The sequence below is a fragment of the Zootoca vivipara genome, chromosome 16 (genome assembly GCF_965207765.1).
Source record: "Zootoca vivipara chromosome 16, rZooViv2.hap1.1, whole genome shotgun sequence".
Lineage (NCBI taxonomy): Eukaryota > Metazoa > Chordata > Lepidosauria > Squamata > Lacertidae > Zootoca > Zootoca vivipara.
The window spans coordinates 16,306,724-16,320,336 of record NC_142599.1 but is presented as its reverse complement, the minus strand read 5'-3'; the positions used below and the strand labels follow the sequence as shown (position 1 = coordinate 16,320,336).

The window sequence follows — 13,613 nt, the reverse complement described above, 5'->3', positions numbered from 1 at the left end:
TCATCCCGTTCTAGGCGGGGGTGGGGGTTAGCTTTTAAAACATTTAAAAATGCAATAGGTAGGCATTTTTTTTCCCATTGAGAAAAAATAAATTAACCGACCGGGTGCAAAGTGCTGAAAAGTTAAAACAAAAACAACAAAATACCCCCAAAATGGAAAATCTTCCAATGGTTAAAAAGAGAGAGAAAGAAATTGGGGGCGGGGCGGGGAGCTCATTAATGCAAATAAGGAGGCGGAGCCTAATGAGGCAGGCAGGAAGGGCAGCAAGGCAGGGCCCGGCATGGCGGCGGTGACGGCTTTCCTCGCACGGCGCAGAGGCGGCATTGGAGGTAAGCAGGGGTGACCAAGTTTAATTGTCTCCCCCCGTAACTTTTGAGCGCTCCCCTTGGTACACGCCGAGAGCCGCACAGCCGTTACGGAGGGGGACTGGGACGTACCAAGAAGGGATGGAAACGGGGGCGGGGTGTTAGATGAGCGGGAGCAAAATACTGGGGAAGGTTCCTTTACTTCGTGAGGGGCAGCAGCAGTTGGGAGTGGGGGTAGGGAATCTAAGGAGCGGCTCCCTTTCTGGGGGCTTCTTCCACACACCCTGGGACCCTTCACATGCCACTGTAGGATAGCTCAGAGGACCCTCCATGGACAGGGGCAGCCTATCTCGAAATAATACCGGATGCAAACCACAGCCACCTTCATGCCCAGATTGCAAGTATCCAGAAGCTGCACCTGGGCTCAGGGGCCCACTCACTCTCTGTATATGTATAAAAATATAGATCACTATAATGCACCCTCCATGGGCCTGCCTTTGAAGACTGTTTGGAAACCTTTCCTGGTGCAAACTGTAGCTGAGCAAATGCTTGCCCAAACGCCAGTGTTGCGCCACCAGCCCCACCTGTGTGTGCATTTCCAGACTTAGCCCAAGATGCTGCCTTTAAAACCTCAGTGGCCATAAATGGCTTGGGGCCAGCACCCCTAAAAGCCATTGGTCTTCAACTGAGCGAGACTACCAGGTTGTGAGTACCAGCTCACAACCTTAGTCAAGTGGGGTTTGCAACCCCAACACTGCCACCATACAAAAACAGTATGTAGTTTAATAAATTAGGAGTCCCCAAATGCATGTTTGAGTTTAGCTCAGGACAGTCTTGTCAACACTATCAGCAGCCAGGATTTCAGGCAGGATTTCAGCCTCTCCCAGCCCTCCCTGCCGGGGATTTAATTTGGGACCCTCTGTGTGCAAGGGGGTGGTAAGTGTTGTTCGATGTGCGGAAGGCATGTTTCTAATGTAGGGTGTTAATAAGCAAGCACACCATACGGCGGACTTGGCAGGGCCAGCCAGGAAAATGGAGGCCTTGAGGCCCTGCTTGCTTTCTCACCTCTAGCAAGGGGGCTGCAGAGGGAGGGGTATGGCTCCTTTCACCTTTCCGCTCAGTTGGCCAGGATCCCGTGGGCGTCTGTCGGTTTGATTGCTCCCTCTTCTCGGATTGCAATTCATCTCCCTGCAATTCCTCTTCTGTTCTTTACAAGCCGGGTGTCTTTTATAGGCAGATAAACTTTTGCCCCTGCTGTAAAGTTGGACGCTACTACTTGTCTCCTCTGCATTGGGTGCTGTAAAATGAAACGACCCTGAGGTGGGGTGCTGGGTGTTCAGGTTCAAAGCAGCTTCTGGGTGCTTGAGTTTTAGGAGCTTGTGTCACAGTGGTCAAGTGGTTTTTTTGCCTTTCTCCCCCCTCCCCTCTGTTTTGTGCACTAAGGACTTTAACCCTGACCTCCCCAGTGGAAAGGGACAGGGGCAGATCTTCAGCCTAGCTTAGCCTAATTCTTCTGCTCACTCAGCAGCTGGGGCCGCAAGAAACCTTGCAGACCCTTTTGCTAAACATGGCTAGAGATGCCTCTTTTTTCCCTTTTTGACCCTTTGCAGAGAGCAGAACATAGACAGTGTCAGAATTGGTACATGGCGCTCAGTACAGTATTGTGTAAACTGACTGGCAACAGCTCTCCAGGCTTTCGGACATTCCCAGCCAGATAGGCGGGGTATAAACAATAAAATTATTATTATTATATTACCTAGTGATTCTGTAAGGGACCTTCTGCATGCCAAGCTTGTAGAGCTTCAGCCATTCCCAAGTAGGATTGCAGGAGGTTGCCTTATACCAGGGGTCGGCAACCTAAGGCCCATGGGCCACAAGTGACCCATGGGGGTCGTTTAACCAGCCCATGGACCCCTGCCGTGCGCTCGGTTGGCTAAACTGGTGCAGAGCAGAGCGGGGACCGCCTTCCGTGATGCTGGCCGGCTTCCCATTGGCTGCAGGAAGCTCCTGCAGCCAATGGGAAGCTGCGCACGCCTCCTCTGCACCGGAAGGAGTGCTGGAAATAGTGTTTGTGCATGCATGCATGCACGCACACACGCGTGCGCACTGAGGTCCACTGTGGCATCTGCAGGTCTGTGAACCGGCCCAAGCCACAAAAACTTTGCTGACCCCTGCCTTATACCATTGGTCTATCGAGCTCAGTATTGTTTATCCTGACTGGCAGCGGCTCTCCAGGGTTTCATGCAAGGTCTCTCTCCCAGCCCAACGCAAAACCTTGGACCTTCTGCATGCATGCAAAGCAGATGCTCTACCACCAAACTACGGCCCGCCCCCCAACAGGGTGTCCTGTTTAGCAGCACAGCTCTAGGTCTTCTGGACTGAAAGGGCTCTTCATGCTTTTCCATTTGCAGCTCGGACTTTTCAATGTCTGAGAAGGCTGCACACGGTATACCAGACGGTAGAATTGCCGGAAACTCACCAGATGCTTCGCCAAACATGCCAGGACTTTGCTGAAAAGGAGCTGGCCCCCATTGCTGCTCAGCTGGACAAGGAGCATCGCTTCCCTGCAGAGCAGGTGTGTATGTGACTCATCTCCAGGTAACACAAGCCCCCCTGACTGATATTCTGAATGACCCTAAAGACCTGTCACAATCCAGCAAGTTTGTCCCTGAGAAGAGCATCCATGTTGAGGCTGAGACCTAATGCCCTGGTCTCCTTGACCATCGGGATGTTTAGCTTGGTCTCGGCAATGCCCAAGTCAGGCACAAACTCTTAATCCTTTGGCTCATGTCCACTTGATTACAGTCAAACCTCGGTTGTTAAACGTAATCCATTCTGGAAACCCGTTCTGCTTCCGCAATGTTCAACAACCAAGACACAGCTTCTGATTGGTTGCAGGAGCTTCCTGCACTCAAGCGGAAGCCGCGTCGGGCATTCAGCTTCCGAAAAACATTCGGAGCATTTATTGCCGTGTTTTCGGCGTTCGGGAGCCGAAACGTTCCAAAACAGAGGTGTTTGGAATCCAAGGTTTGACTGTACTCTGTTTGCTTAAAATTAGAACCAGAATTCTGCATCCAGAAAAGCTGGATTCTGCAACCTGTATAATGCAGGCTGTTTACCTTGTTATGCCCAAATTTGCCTCTTTTATTCTAAGAACGTAAGAAAAGCCTGGCTGTTGGATCAGGCCAAAAGGGGCTCATGTAGTATCCTGCCTGTTTTCATAATGACCAACTAAATGCTACAAGCAGGACCTGACCACATGAGCACTCTGTTGCACTGAACCCATTCCTCTTGCCTTCTTATTCTACTACCCTCCTGGCTTCTAAGATGCTAGCTTGGTCATATGCTTTCAAGCATGTTTTCTCTACCATGAGGGCTAGGAACTTGTTTTATTTAAAAACAAACACCTCCCCCCTCCACACACACATTGAAACCACTTTGAGATTTTTTTCCTGCAACCAAGTGGTTTGTAAATTTTATGAAATGAGTAAAAAATAAAATGAAAGCCGGGATTCACAAAACTGAATTGTGCTTTCTCTCACATAACCACAGTTTTTCTGTCCTCAGAAACAGCAGCCATGCCCATTCTTGATGCCAGCTCACAAATTACCTTGTTTTGTATTGCACTGGCTTCACACTCCTTAGATTTTATTGGTAAGGCTGCCTTGCACAAACGTTCTTCCAAAGAGCAGTTTAATGTAAATAAAAGAATGAATTGCACGACATGTGGTACACTTTCTCCTGGCAGTATGTGCTGTCTGTAATTAAGTAATTGCTATGGTTCTGCAACGGAGGGAGGAAGTTATGGCTGCTGCTGGATGACTGACAAGGGCAAGCGTAATTGCAAGTGTGGAATTGCTTTAATTCGGCTTTCAGCTGGGTTGTTTCTGCCACTGGCACTGTCTTCTCCCCTAATCAGCTTTACATCATCATTTCATCCCCACCTTCCACACCTACAGGTCAAGAAAATGGGTAGCCTTGGACTTTTTGCAATGGACGTACCTGAGAAGTATGGAGGAGCTGGTCTTGATTACCTGGCCTATTCCATCGCCGTCGAGGAAATCAGCCGAGGCTGTGCATCTACTGGAGTGATCATGAGTGTCAATAATGTAAGAGATTCCCACAGATGTTAACCTTGATTAGCATTCATTCATTGTATCTAAGGCTTGTTGTTGTTTAGTCGTGTCCGACTCTTCGTGACCCCATGGACCAGAGCACGCCAGGCACTCCTGTCTTCCACTGCCTCCCGCAGTTTGGTCAAACTCATGTTCGTAGCTTCGAGAACACTGTCCAACCATCTCATCCTCTGTCGTCCCCTTCTCCATGTGCCCTCCATCTTTGCCAACATCAGGGTCTTTTCCAGGGGGGTCTTCTCTTCTCATGAGGTGGCTTCTCATGAGTGGCTTAGATAGAATCAAAACAAGGCAATCTCTGGCCTGGCGGGCTTACAGTCTAAAAAAACGTGGCACACAAGGCAAAATGGACAGGGAGGGAAGAGGAAAACCATCAAAATTCAGGCACAAATTTCTAAACAGTTGTTCCTACACTGACCAGCCAGCACAGTTGGAATGGTTGAAGTTCATGCAAAAGTGGCACCTTACCCCAGTAAAGTTATCATATCTTTATAGGAATGTTTCAGCAACTTGTTGAGAGCAATGTAGTGAAAGGGATAGCTATAAACACATCTAACAGACATGTGTCAGGGTAATCAGTGTTTCAAGTATTCAACGAAATGGACAGACTTACGTGGCAGTCTGTTAGGAAGAACCTGCCGACTTGCTCTACTAAATTTATTTGCAGATGTTAATATGCACTTGAGATATTAAACCCCCTCCTCATGGGATACTTTTTGGATCCTGCATGTATGACTGTCACCACTTTTTATGAGAATCTGAAAGGAGCTAATTTAACAGCACGAAATGCAAGGGTTCGGCAGGTAGCTCTAGTCGAGAAACATACACGTAGACTAAGAATAGTTAGAAAAATAAAATGCAGAGGCACATTTGCAAAAGGCTGGTTGAGTCTTATTGGTTTGACTAATATTTTAGGAAATGAAAGGAAATCCCCTAGAGTGTGTACTCCAGTATATGAATTTGTTAAAGGTTTGTTTTCTTTATCAATTAAAATACTGTACCTCTGCATTTATTAGAACGTTTTCCACAGTTTGTATGTAGAAACCTCTCTCTTTGTTTTTCTAGTTTCATTCAGTTGTTTGTGGTCTAGATTTCTGTAGTATTCTTTTTTCCTTCTGCTAAGCTTTGTTATGCTTGTTGTGCCACTTAATAAAAAGTTTTTTAATTGTAATAATATTAAGGCCTCCAGGATCTGTTCAATGCATCCTCCTCCAGCGTGTCATCTCTCCCTTGCCCCTCCCCGCTGAATAATTCTTCTGAGGGGTGGAGCTGGTTGCTTGGCATTCTGGTCAGGGCAGTGTGTAAATCAGTATAACTTGTCTTACCTCTCCTCCCCATTTAGTCCCTCTATTTAGGACCAATTTTGAAGTTTGGGTCTGAAGAGCAGAAACAGAAGTGGATTGCACCTTTCACCAATGGGGTCAAAATAGGGTGCTTTGCCCTAAGTGAACCAGGTAAGTTAGGCACACAGGTAATACCTTGGGGTCCTTAAAAAGAAATTACTCTGTACTCAGACAGCTTACCTTAAGAGGGAGTGATGGCCACCATCTTGGATGGATTTAAAAGGGTGAGACAAATTCATGGAGGAGGAGGCTATCAGCAGCTACTGCCTATATTCTGCCTCCACTGTCAGAGGCAATGGACCCCTCTGATACCAGCTGTCGGGAATCAAGTGGGGAGAGTTCTGCTGCCCTTATGCCCTGCATGTGGGCTTCCCATTTGGACATCTGGTTGGCCACAGTGAGAACAGAATGCTGGACTAGACGGCCTTACCCATCTGCAGAGCTACTCTGATGCTCTTAATCTAGAATCTGTGTCCTGCATACATTACACAAATGAGCATATTTTGCTTTTTTAAAATGCTTTATTGATTTAAAAAAAACTATGTAACATATGTAATCAACAGAAAAAAAGATCATGTAAAAAAAACATTCATTCCATAGTTAGTGCTTGTATGGAAAGGAGACACTATCCCATCCAAATCAGACTGGCAAAATAATATGCAAAGCTAGCCAGATTATCAGCAAGGTTCCGAGAGGTTACCGATGAAAAAATTAATAGAGAGTGGGAAGTGTACAGAGTTTATCTAAAAGAACATTGATAGGAGAATCTTACAAAATTATTGTAACTGGAATAACCTAGAGGAGATAACGCTTAGTGTGCAACTAATATGGGAACCACAAATGAGCATATTTTGCATTCATTTTGTTCCCCGCAAGTTGTTATCCATTCCCTAGGCATGTGGAGCATTAAGGAACTTGTGTTACGACATTTAGTCGTGCTAGCCATGGGTCCCCAGAGGTGGTTGAACTAGTGACTCCCATCACTCTCAACCAGCATAGCCAATGGTCAAGGATGGAGGGACACACACACACACAAAAACCACAAAAAACCTGGTGGTTTCTCTAGCTTGGGATGGTTGCTTATTCTTACCAACAGCAGCTAGAAAGTCTGGTCTGGCGGAGAGGGGTGGGCATGTTAAAAAGGCTTATTCTGCAATTGAAATACAGCTGGAGGATGGGGGTTCACGAGGAGATGGGACTCCTCTGCTGAGTCAAGAATTGAGTTTTCACAGTCCCCTCTCGGAGAGGGAGCAGCACCAGGTCTTTGGGCCAGAAACCCTTTTGGTTTTCTCTTGCTAAGGCAATGGCAGCGACGCCGGAGCTGCTTCAACAGTCGCACGGCTGGTTGGGGACGAGTGGGTCCTGAACGGCACCAAAGCCTGGATCACCAACGCCTGGGACGCCTCTGCGACGGTGGTCCTTGCCACCACAGACAAGTCTCTGAAGCATAAGGTGAGGGCAGCCCTTGGGGGTCAGCCTTCACAACAAGGAAAGCTGGGGCCGAGCCAGGTCCCCACACAAAGGGGCTCTGTCCCATGGGTGTATTGGTTTGTTTTTAAATGCAGCCTTTCCCAGTGATGTAAGAGCAGGGGTCTTCGGGTAAGCCGGAGGGCGGGGGAGTGTGCGCCAGTGCGCATGCGCACACCCATTTACTGGCGCAGTGGCGCGCTTCCAGGCCGGAAAAATCGCCGGAAATTGTTTGTGCGCATGCGTATGGGCCTCCCCCGACCCGGAAGTGCACCTCCCCCGACCCGGAAGTGCACCGGAAATGACCTCTTCTGGGTCGGGAGAGGCCCATACGCATGCGCAGAAACGATTTTCGGCAATTTTTTTCAGATTTGGAAGTGCGCCGCCGCGCAGCGGGCGGCGGGGGGCGTCGCGGGCCGGATTGGGAGGCCAACTGGGCCGCATCCGGCCCGGGGGCCGTAGTCTGGGGACCCCTGTGTAAGAGGGAGCTAGAAACTTTTGACTGTGCTGCTAGCATTTATTCCCTGCTCTGCCCAGCAGAAGTAGAAATGGGATAGATAGATCAGGCACATCCAACTCCCAAAAGACTGTGATCTACTCCCAGTATAGAAAAACTGGCAGTGATCTACCCATTGTCATTGGAGGGAGGAGGAGTGTGCGGGGGTAGAAGGGGGGAAAGGCCAAAGTTGTTGAGCTTTTTGTGGAGAGGGGGGCGCCAGTATAAAAGATCTGCCTTTTGGAGACAGAGTGAGGGGGGGGCAGGAGGTGGAAATATTCATTGTACATTGCTTTTAATCCAGCAATCGATAAGGATCCTGCAATCACCTGTCGATTGCGGTCAACCTGTCGATTGGTTGTCATCGCTGGTCTAGATGCATTGGACTTACAACTTCCATAAGAGTATGGCTCCCGTGCTGGCTGAAGCTAATGGGAATTGTAGTCCACAATACCTGTAGGGCGCCAGGTTGGGGATGGTTGGTTTATAGCCAGCCAGGTGGTATAGTGGTTAGAGTGATAGGACTAGGATATGGGAGACTAGGATCAAAATCCCCACATGGCCATGAAGCTCACTGGGTAACCAGTCACTGCCTCTCAACCTTGATAATCTCGCATGGTTATTGTGGGGATTCAGAGCTACCTTGAGCTCTTTGGAGGAAAAAGTGGGATTGCAATGCAATGCAATACAATACATAAATAGCCTGCCAGGGATCCCAGCTCAGGCAGGCAGGAGAGACTAGTCAAGCCACTGGTGGACCACCGGTCATGCCAGCAGACCTCCTTCTGCGTGGGCAACCGCGAAAATTGTTCTGTCTTGTCGTGCAGGGCATCAGTGCCTTCCTCGTCCCCATGCCAACCCCTGGCCTGTCCCTAGGAAAGAAAGAAGACAAGCTGGGGATACGAGCCTCCTCCACTGCCAACCTGATCTTTGAGGACTGCCGTATCCCCAAGGCCAACCTCCTGGGGGAGCAGGGGATGGGCTTCAAGATTGCTATGGTGAGTAAACTCTTTTAACGGTGAGGAAGAGGGGAGGGAATGGGGTTAAACAGCACTGTCTGCCTGCACTGGAAGCACAAAGGGTGGCGGTTCTGGCCTTTGCGCCCTCTTCCCCTCCATGCCCTGTTTTCAGCCTTTCAGGAATTCGGCTGATCACTATGTAGGGGTTTTCCTTTAAAGTGTGTGGTGGAGAGGATTTGTGTCCTTCAGGCCTTCTCTGTCTGGCCCACAGGCCCCTCTTCAGACAATGCACCCCTCTCACTGCCTGTCCGTGAACTCTTAATAAATGCCTCTTGCTTGCCTGGTCATTGCCCAAGTGTGTGTAGGAACTAGCCTATGTCTATGAGATACATCTGTGGTTTTTTAAATCTGATTTTCTGTTTTTGCTAAAAAAAATTATTACGCCTGGTGTTTTTTATTGCTATTTTTAACAAATGTTTTATACAATTTTGTATAAAACTCCACTTAGAGAATTAAACTCTGGAACTCACTCCCACAAGAGTAATGTGGATGACTTTAAAAGAGGTTGGCTAATAGCCAATAGTCATGTTAGCTGTGTTTTACCTCCACAGCTGGAGACAACAATGCTTTTGAATACCAGCTGCTGGAAACCACAGGACGGAAGAGGGCTTTTGTGCTTGGGCATGGGGCATGGGTGGCGCTGTGGTCTAAACCACTGAGCCTCTTGGGCTTGTCGATCAGAGGGCCGGCGGTTCGAATCCCCGTGACGGGGTGAGCTCCCGTTGCTCTGTCCGAGCTTCTGCCAACCTAGCATTCGAAAGCATGCCAGTGCAAGTAGATAAATAGGTGGCGGAAAGGTAAACAGCATTTCTGTGCGCTCTGGCTTCTGTCACGGTGTCCCATTGCACCAGAAGCGGTTTAGTCCTGCTGGCCACATGACCCGGAAAGCTGTCTGTGGACAAACACCGGCTCCCTTGGCCTGAAAGCGAGATGAGCGCCACAACCCCATAATTGCCTTTGACTGGACTTAACCGTCCAGGGGTCCTTTACCTTTACTTGAGGACTTTCCATTGGGGCATCCAGTTGGCCACTGTGAGAAGAAGATGCTAGATCAGATGCGCCATTGGCCTAATCCAGCAAAGGCACCTTGTGTCCTTATTAAGCATCCTTTCATTGAGACCATTGGTCCATCCAGCTCAGTATTGTTGGCAGTGATTGGCAACAGCTCTCCAGGGGATTTAGGGATTTCCCCCCCCCTTCCTTGGCTCTACCTGGCCATGCTGCCAAGGGACTGAGCTTGGGGCTTTCTACAGGCAGAGATTAAAGCAGTGGGAGGTGATGGGAAAGGTCCTCCAGTACCGGTATGTACCCCTTCCCAAAAGGTTTGTAGTTCTGGGGGAACCCAAGAGCTGCGCTGTGGTTTTTTTAACCCATTTAAGACAGTTCTTGCTTCGCAAAGTGGTTCATATCATAAATAATAGCAATGGAAGGAAAGAAAGGGAGGCCTTGAGATTAGTCTCTTGTCATAGATAGGAGATAAGGGCAGTTGGATCATTCTGAGACAGCAAAGCCTAAAGCCATAATCTACTTACACTGGTATAATACTGCTTCCACCCCAGGGATTGTGAGAACTGGACTTTTCTAAACATCTTTGCCAAACTGCAGTCGCCAGGAATCTTCTGGCAAAGCCAGGATAGTTTTAAATTAGTGTAAGACAATATAAGTTTGTACTGTGTGCATCTCTTCATTGTGGCTCATCTGGAGGTAGTAGCAAAACTGCCTCACTCCATGCTTCACTAACAGCTGCCTGTATTTACTGGATGCTGGGCTTTGCAAAGTGTGCCCAGTCATTCCACAGTCTTAAGATTGTCTTCAGTTAAAGTCGGCTCAATGGTTGTAGTGCACAAACTCATTTTTTGTCTTTCCACCTTCCTTTCAGCAAACACTGGACTCTGGGAGGATTGGAATTGCATCTCAGGCATTAGGAATAGCCCAGGCAGCTCTCGATTGTGCTGTGGATTACTCTGAGAAGAGGGTGGCTTTTGGCTCCCCCATTACTAAGCTGCAGGCCATTCAGGTACATAGATAGAGCTCTCTCTTACAGGAACTATTCTCTTTGTAGTTCCAGGACTCATCAATACTTTAAATATATATATCAGGGAGGCTAACCTGCAGCTCCACTGTTTTTGCTGAACTAGAGCAGGAAGGCTTGCCTGGTGCCTTCGTTACATATATTTAGGTGGTGAGCAAAAACATTTCTCTTCTCCCAGGCCTTTGGCTAATTAAACAATCTTTGGCATTTTAAACTGTGGGGGGTATATTTGTTTTCGTTTCTTACTATGTTATGTATTTTTGTGTTTTTACATTGTAATCCTCCCTGTAATCTTTGGATGAAGGCTGATACAGAAATATTATTATTATTATTATTATTATTAGCTCCTGAGCAGCATGGGAGTTGTAGTTCAGCAGCAGCTGATGGGCTGCAGGTTTGCCACCTTTTTTTAGAGAAACATGTCAAAACAGCAGAGCTGGAATTCATTATGTACTTGTTGCACAACTTGATTACTTTGGGGACATCAATATCTTAAAAGTGAAATGGTTTCCCTGACCAGGACCAGCCCAGAGGGCACACCTTTCCTCCTATAATTAACATAGGGCACAAGGACATGGGGGAGGTCATTCAAAGAACCATTATCCCCAGTGTATGGTTCCAAATGAGATGAATTTCTTAGTCTTCCACTTGATGTTCCTACAAGACATTCAAAACTAGTGAGACAAGGCTTTGCTTTATTCACAAACTCGATTGTGGTTGAGCTTCTGTTAAGTACTTGCTGTGTTGATTTTGATGTGTTGCATGCAGACCAGCCTTGCCTTTAGATGTTTTGAACTGCAGCTCCCATCAGCCCCAGCCCCAAACGGAAGCTGTAGTTCAAAACATATGGACAGCCCTGGCTTGGGGAAGGCTGGTGCAGAATATCTAGGTCCACTGGAGTTATTCTACCAACCATGGCGTTTTCTGTCTGTAGTTCAAGCTGGCTGACATGGCACTGGCCCTCGAGAGCGCCCGCCTGCTGACATGGAGAGCCGCCATGTTGAAGGACAACGGAAAGCCCTACACAAAGGTAATAGTGCTTGTCTTCACAGATAACGGACAGGTTGCAGGCACCCTAGAAATGTGTGCAAAGGCAAAAATTAAAAAAACGTTCCCTGGGCTATAGAAAATCCCCCACCCCACCCTCTTTTGCAAGGCGAGCTGGTGTGCTATTTGGGCTGGTGTGTTAAGTGACTCTCACCACCACCACCACGCAGCACTCAGGGCTGTGGGGGTAGGCTTGCCTGCACTGTAGCACTTTTCTCTCCCCTTCTCCAAACAGGAAGCTGCGATGGCGAAGCTGTCTGCTTCCGAGGCTGCAACTTCCATTTCCCACCAGGTAAGCCTTCTCTTGAAGTCAGCTGTGCCTCTTCGTGCCCATGAGCACAGAGGGAGAAGCTCTCCCCTTCTGTACAGCTGGCACACTGCTGGCTTACATGGAGCAAGAGACACAGCCAGAATCTCTCTCCTTGGACCATTGTCACTGTGGCTACAAAGGAGTCCCTGTAGGTGTCTTAAGTGACTGTGGCAAACGAACAGAGCATGCGGTAGGGGGAGCTGGTGGCGTACTTGCTTTCCATCTCCTGGATGCAAGTGCACCCCTCCCTATTTTTCATCTCTGTTGCCGTGCTGCAGCCACAGCATCCAATGCAGATGCCCTTGTAATGTTTTTTTAATTATTATTTCAGGCGATCCAGATCCTGGGAGGGATGGGCTACGTGACAGAGATGCCAGCAGAGCGCCACTACCGGGATGCTCGGATTACAGAGATCTACGAGGGAACTAGCGAGATACAGAGGCTGGTCATTGCAGGGCAGCTGTTGAAAGCTTATCGAGGCTGAGGGGCAGAAGATCTCTGTTTCAGCGCCTCCTACCTCCTTGCAGAGATGCACGTGCGATTAGAGATGGTAGACCCTGGGTCTGGTTACAAGCCAACACAGAGCCCCATTTGCCAGAGTTTGGGCAGAGTAGGAGACTTGGGCCACCATTTGCTGCATGCCACAGCATTCACTGTGAGAGTTGAACAGTAAGCCAGAGAGGAGAGTCTCACACAGCAAGTGTCCTCTGCCTTTAAGGTGCCTTAGATAAAGATAATTATATACATACACAAAATGAATAAATTGCACTACCAAGGGTTTGATTTCTCTCTCCTCACCCCACTTTGCACTACAGCCTCAGGTTGCGTTTAATGGACATTCATTTGTGTGATGTTTCTTTAAACTACCTCTGTCTGCAGCGGAGATCAGGAGTGCAGAACTGTTGTATGGATAAAAGGATAAATTAAAACTCTTCTCCAGCATGAGATACTGCCCTGAATATGTTAGCAGGGTGCAGGAGTGGGCATTCACTAAGAATACCCACTGAGACCTGTGGGTGTAGAGGTTGTATACAAATTTAATAAATAACGATCTGGAAGCATAGTAATTATTGCCATGGACCATAGGCAATATATGGAAGATTATGTTCATGTTTGTTAATAGTGGCAACTGATAGGAAATGTCCTGCTGGTTGGTGAAAGGCAGCCTCCTTATCCTCTCTGTGATCTAAAGTGTCTGGGAAAGAAACTGAGATGCCTCTGCATCTTTTTCTCACATACAATAAGGAATCTTGCCAGCGTTCCTTCTGCCGGGGTCTCCGCTATGTGGGCTCTCGCTTGCAGGGGGAGAAAGAGACCAACCTTGGACTCTGCAAAGCTTTCCACAACCGGATGTTGGGTAGAGCACAGTGCTGATAATGTTCATTCCCCATTTGGGACAGTTGCATATTCCTCCATTGCAAGGGGCTGGACTAGATGATCCTCAGACTCAACAATTCTACC

At 48.1% G+C, this 13,613-nt stretch overlaps 1 protein-coding gene across 1 annotated transcript; it reads left to right on the top strand.

Annotated features, from left to right (window-relative positions):
• Nucleotides 1–244: 244 nt before the first annotated feature.
• On the top strand, nucleotides 245–13,210 carry ACADS (acyl-CoA dehydrogenase short chain). The gene is made up of 10 exons (XM_035098072.3): nucleotides 245–329; nucleotides 2,717–2,880; nucleotides 4,265–4,414; nucleotides 5,781–5,892; nucleotides 7,082–7,233; nucleotides 8,572–8,742; nucleotides 10,643–10,780; nucleotides 11,730–11,825; nucleotides 12,078–12,134; nucleotides 12,484–13,210. The coding sequence occupies exons 1-10, from the start codon at nucleotides 281–283 to the stop codon at nucleotides 12,634–12,636; spliced, it is 1,242 nt and encodes a 413-aa protein (XP_034953963.1). The 5' UTR covers nucleotides 245–280; the 3' UTR covers nucleotides 12,637–13,210.
• The last annotated feature ends 403 nt before the right edge of the window (nucleotides 13,211–13,613 follow it).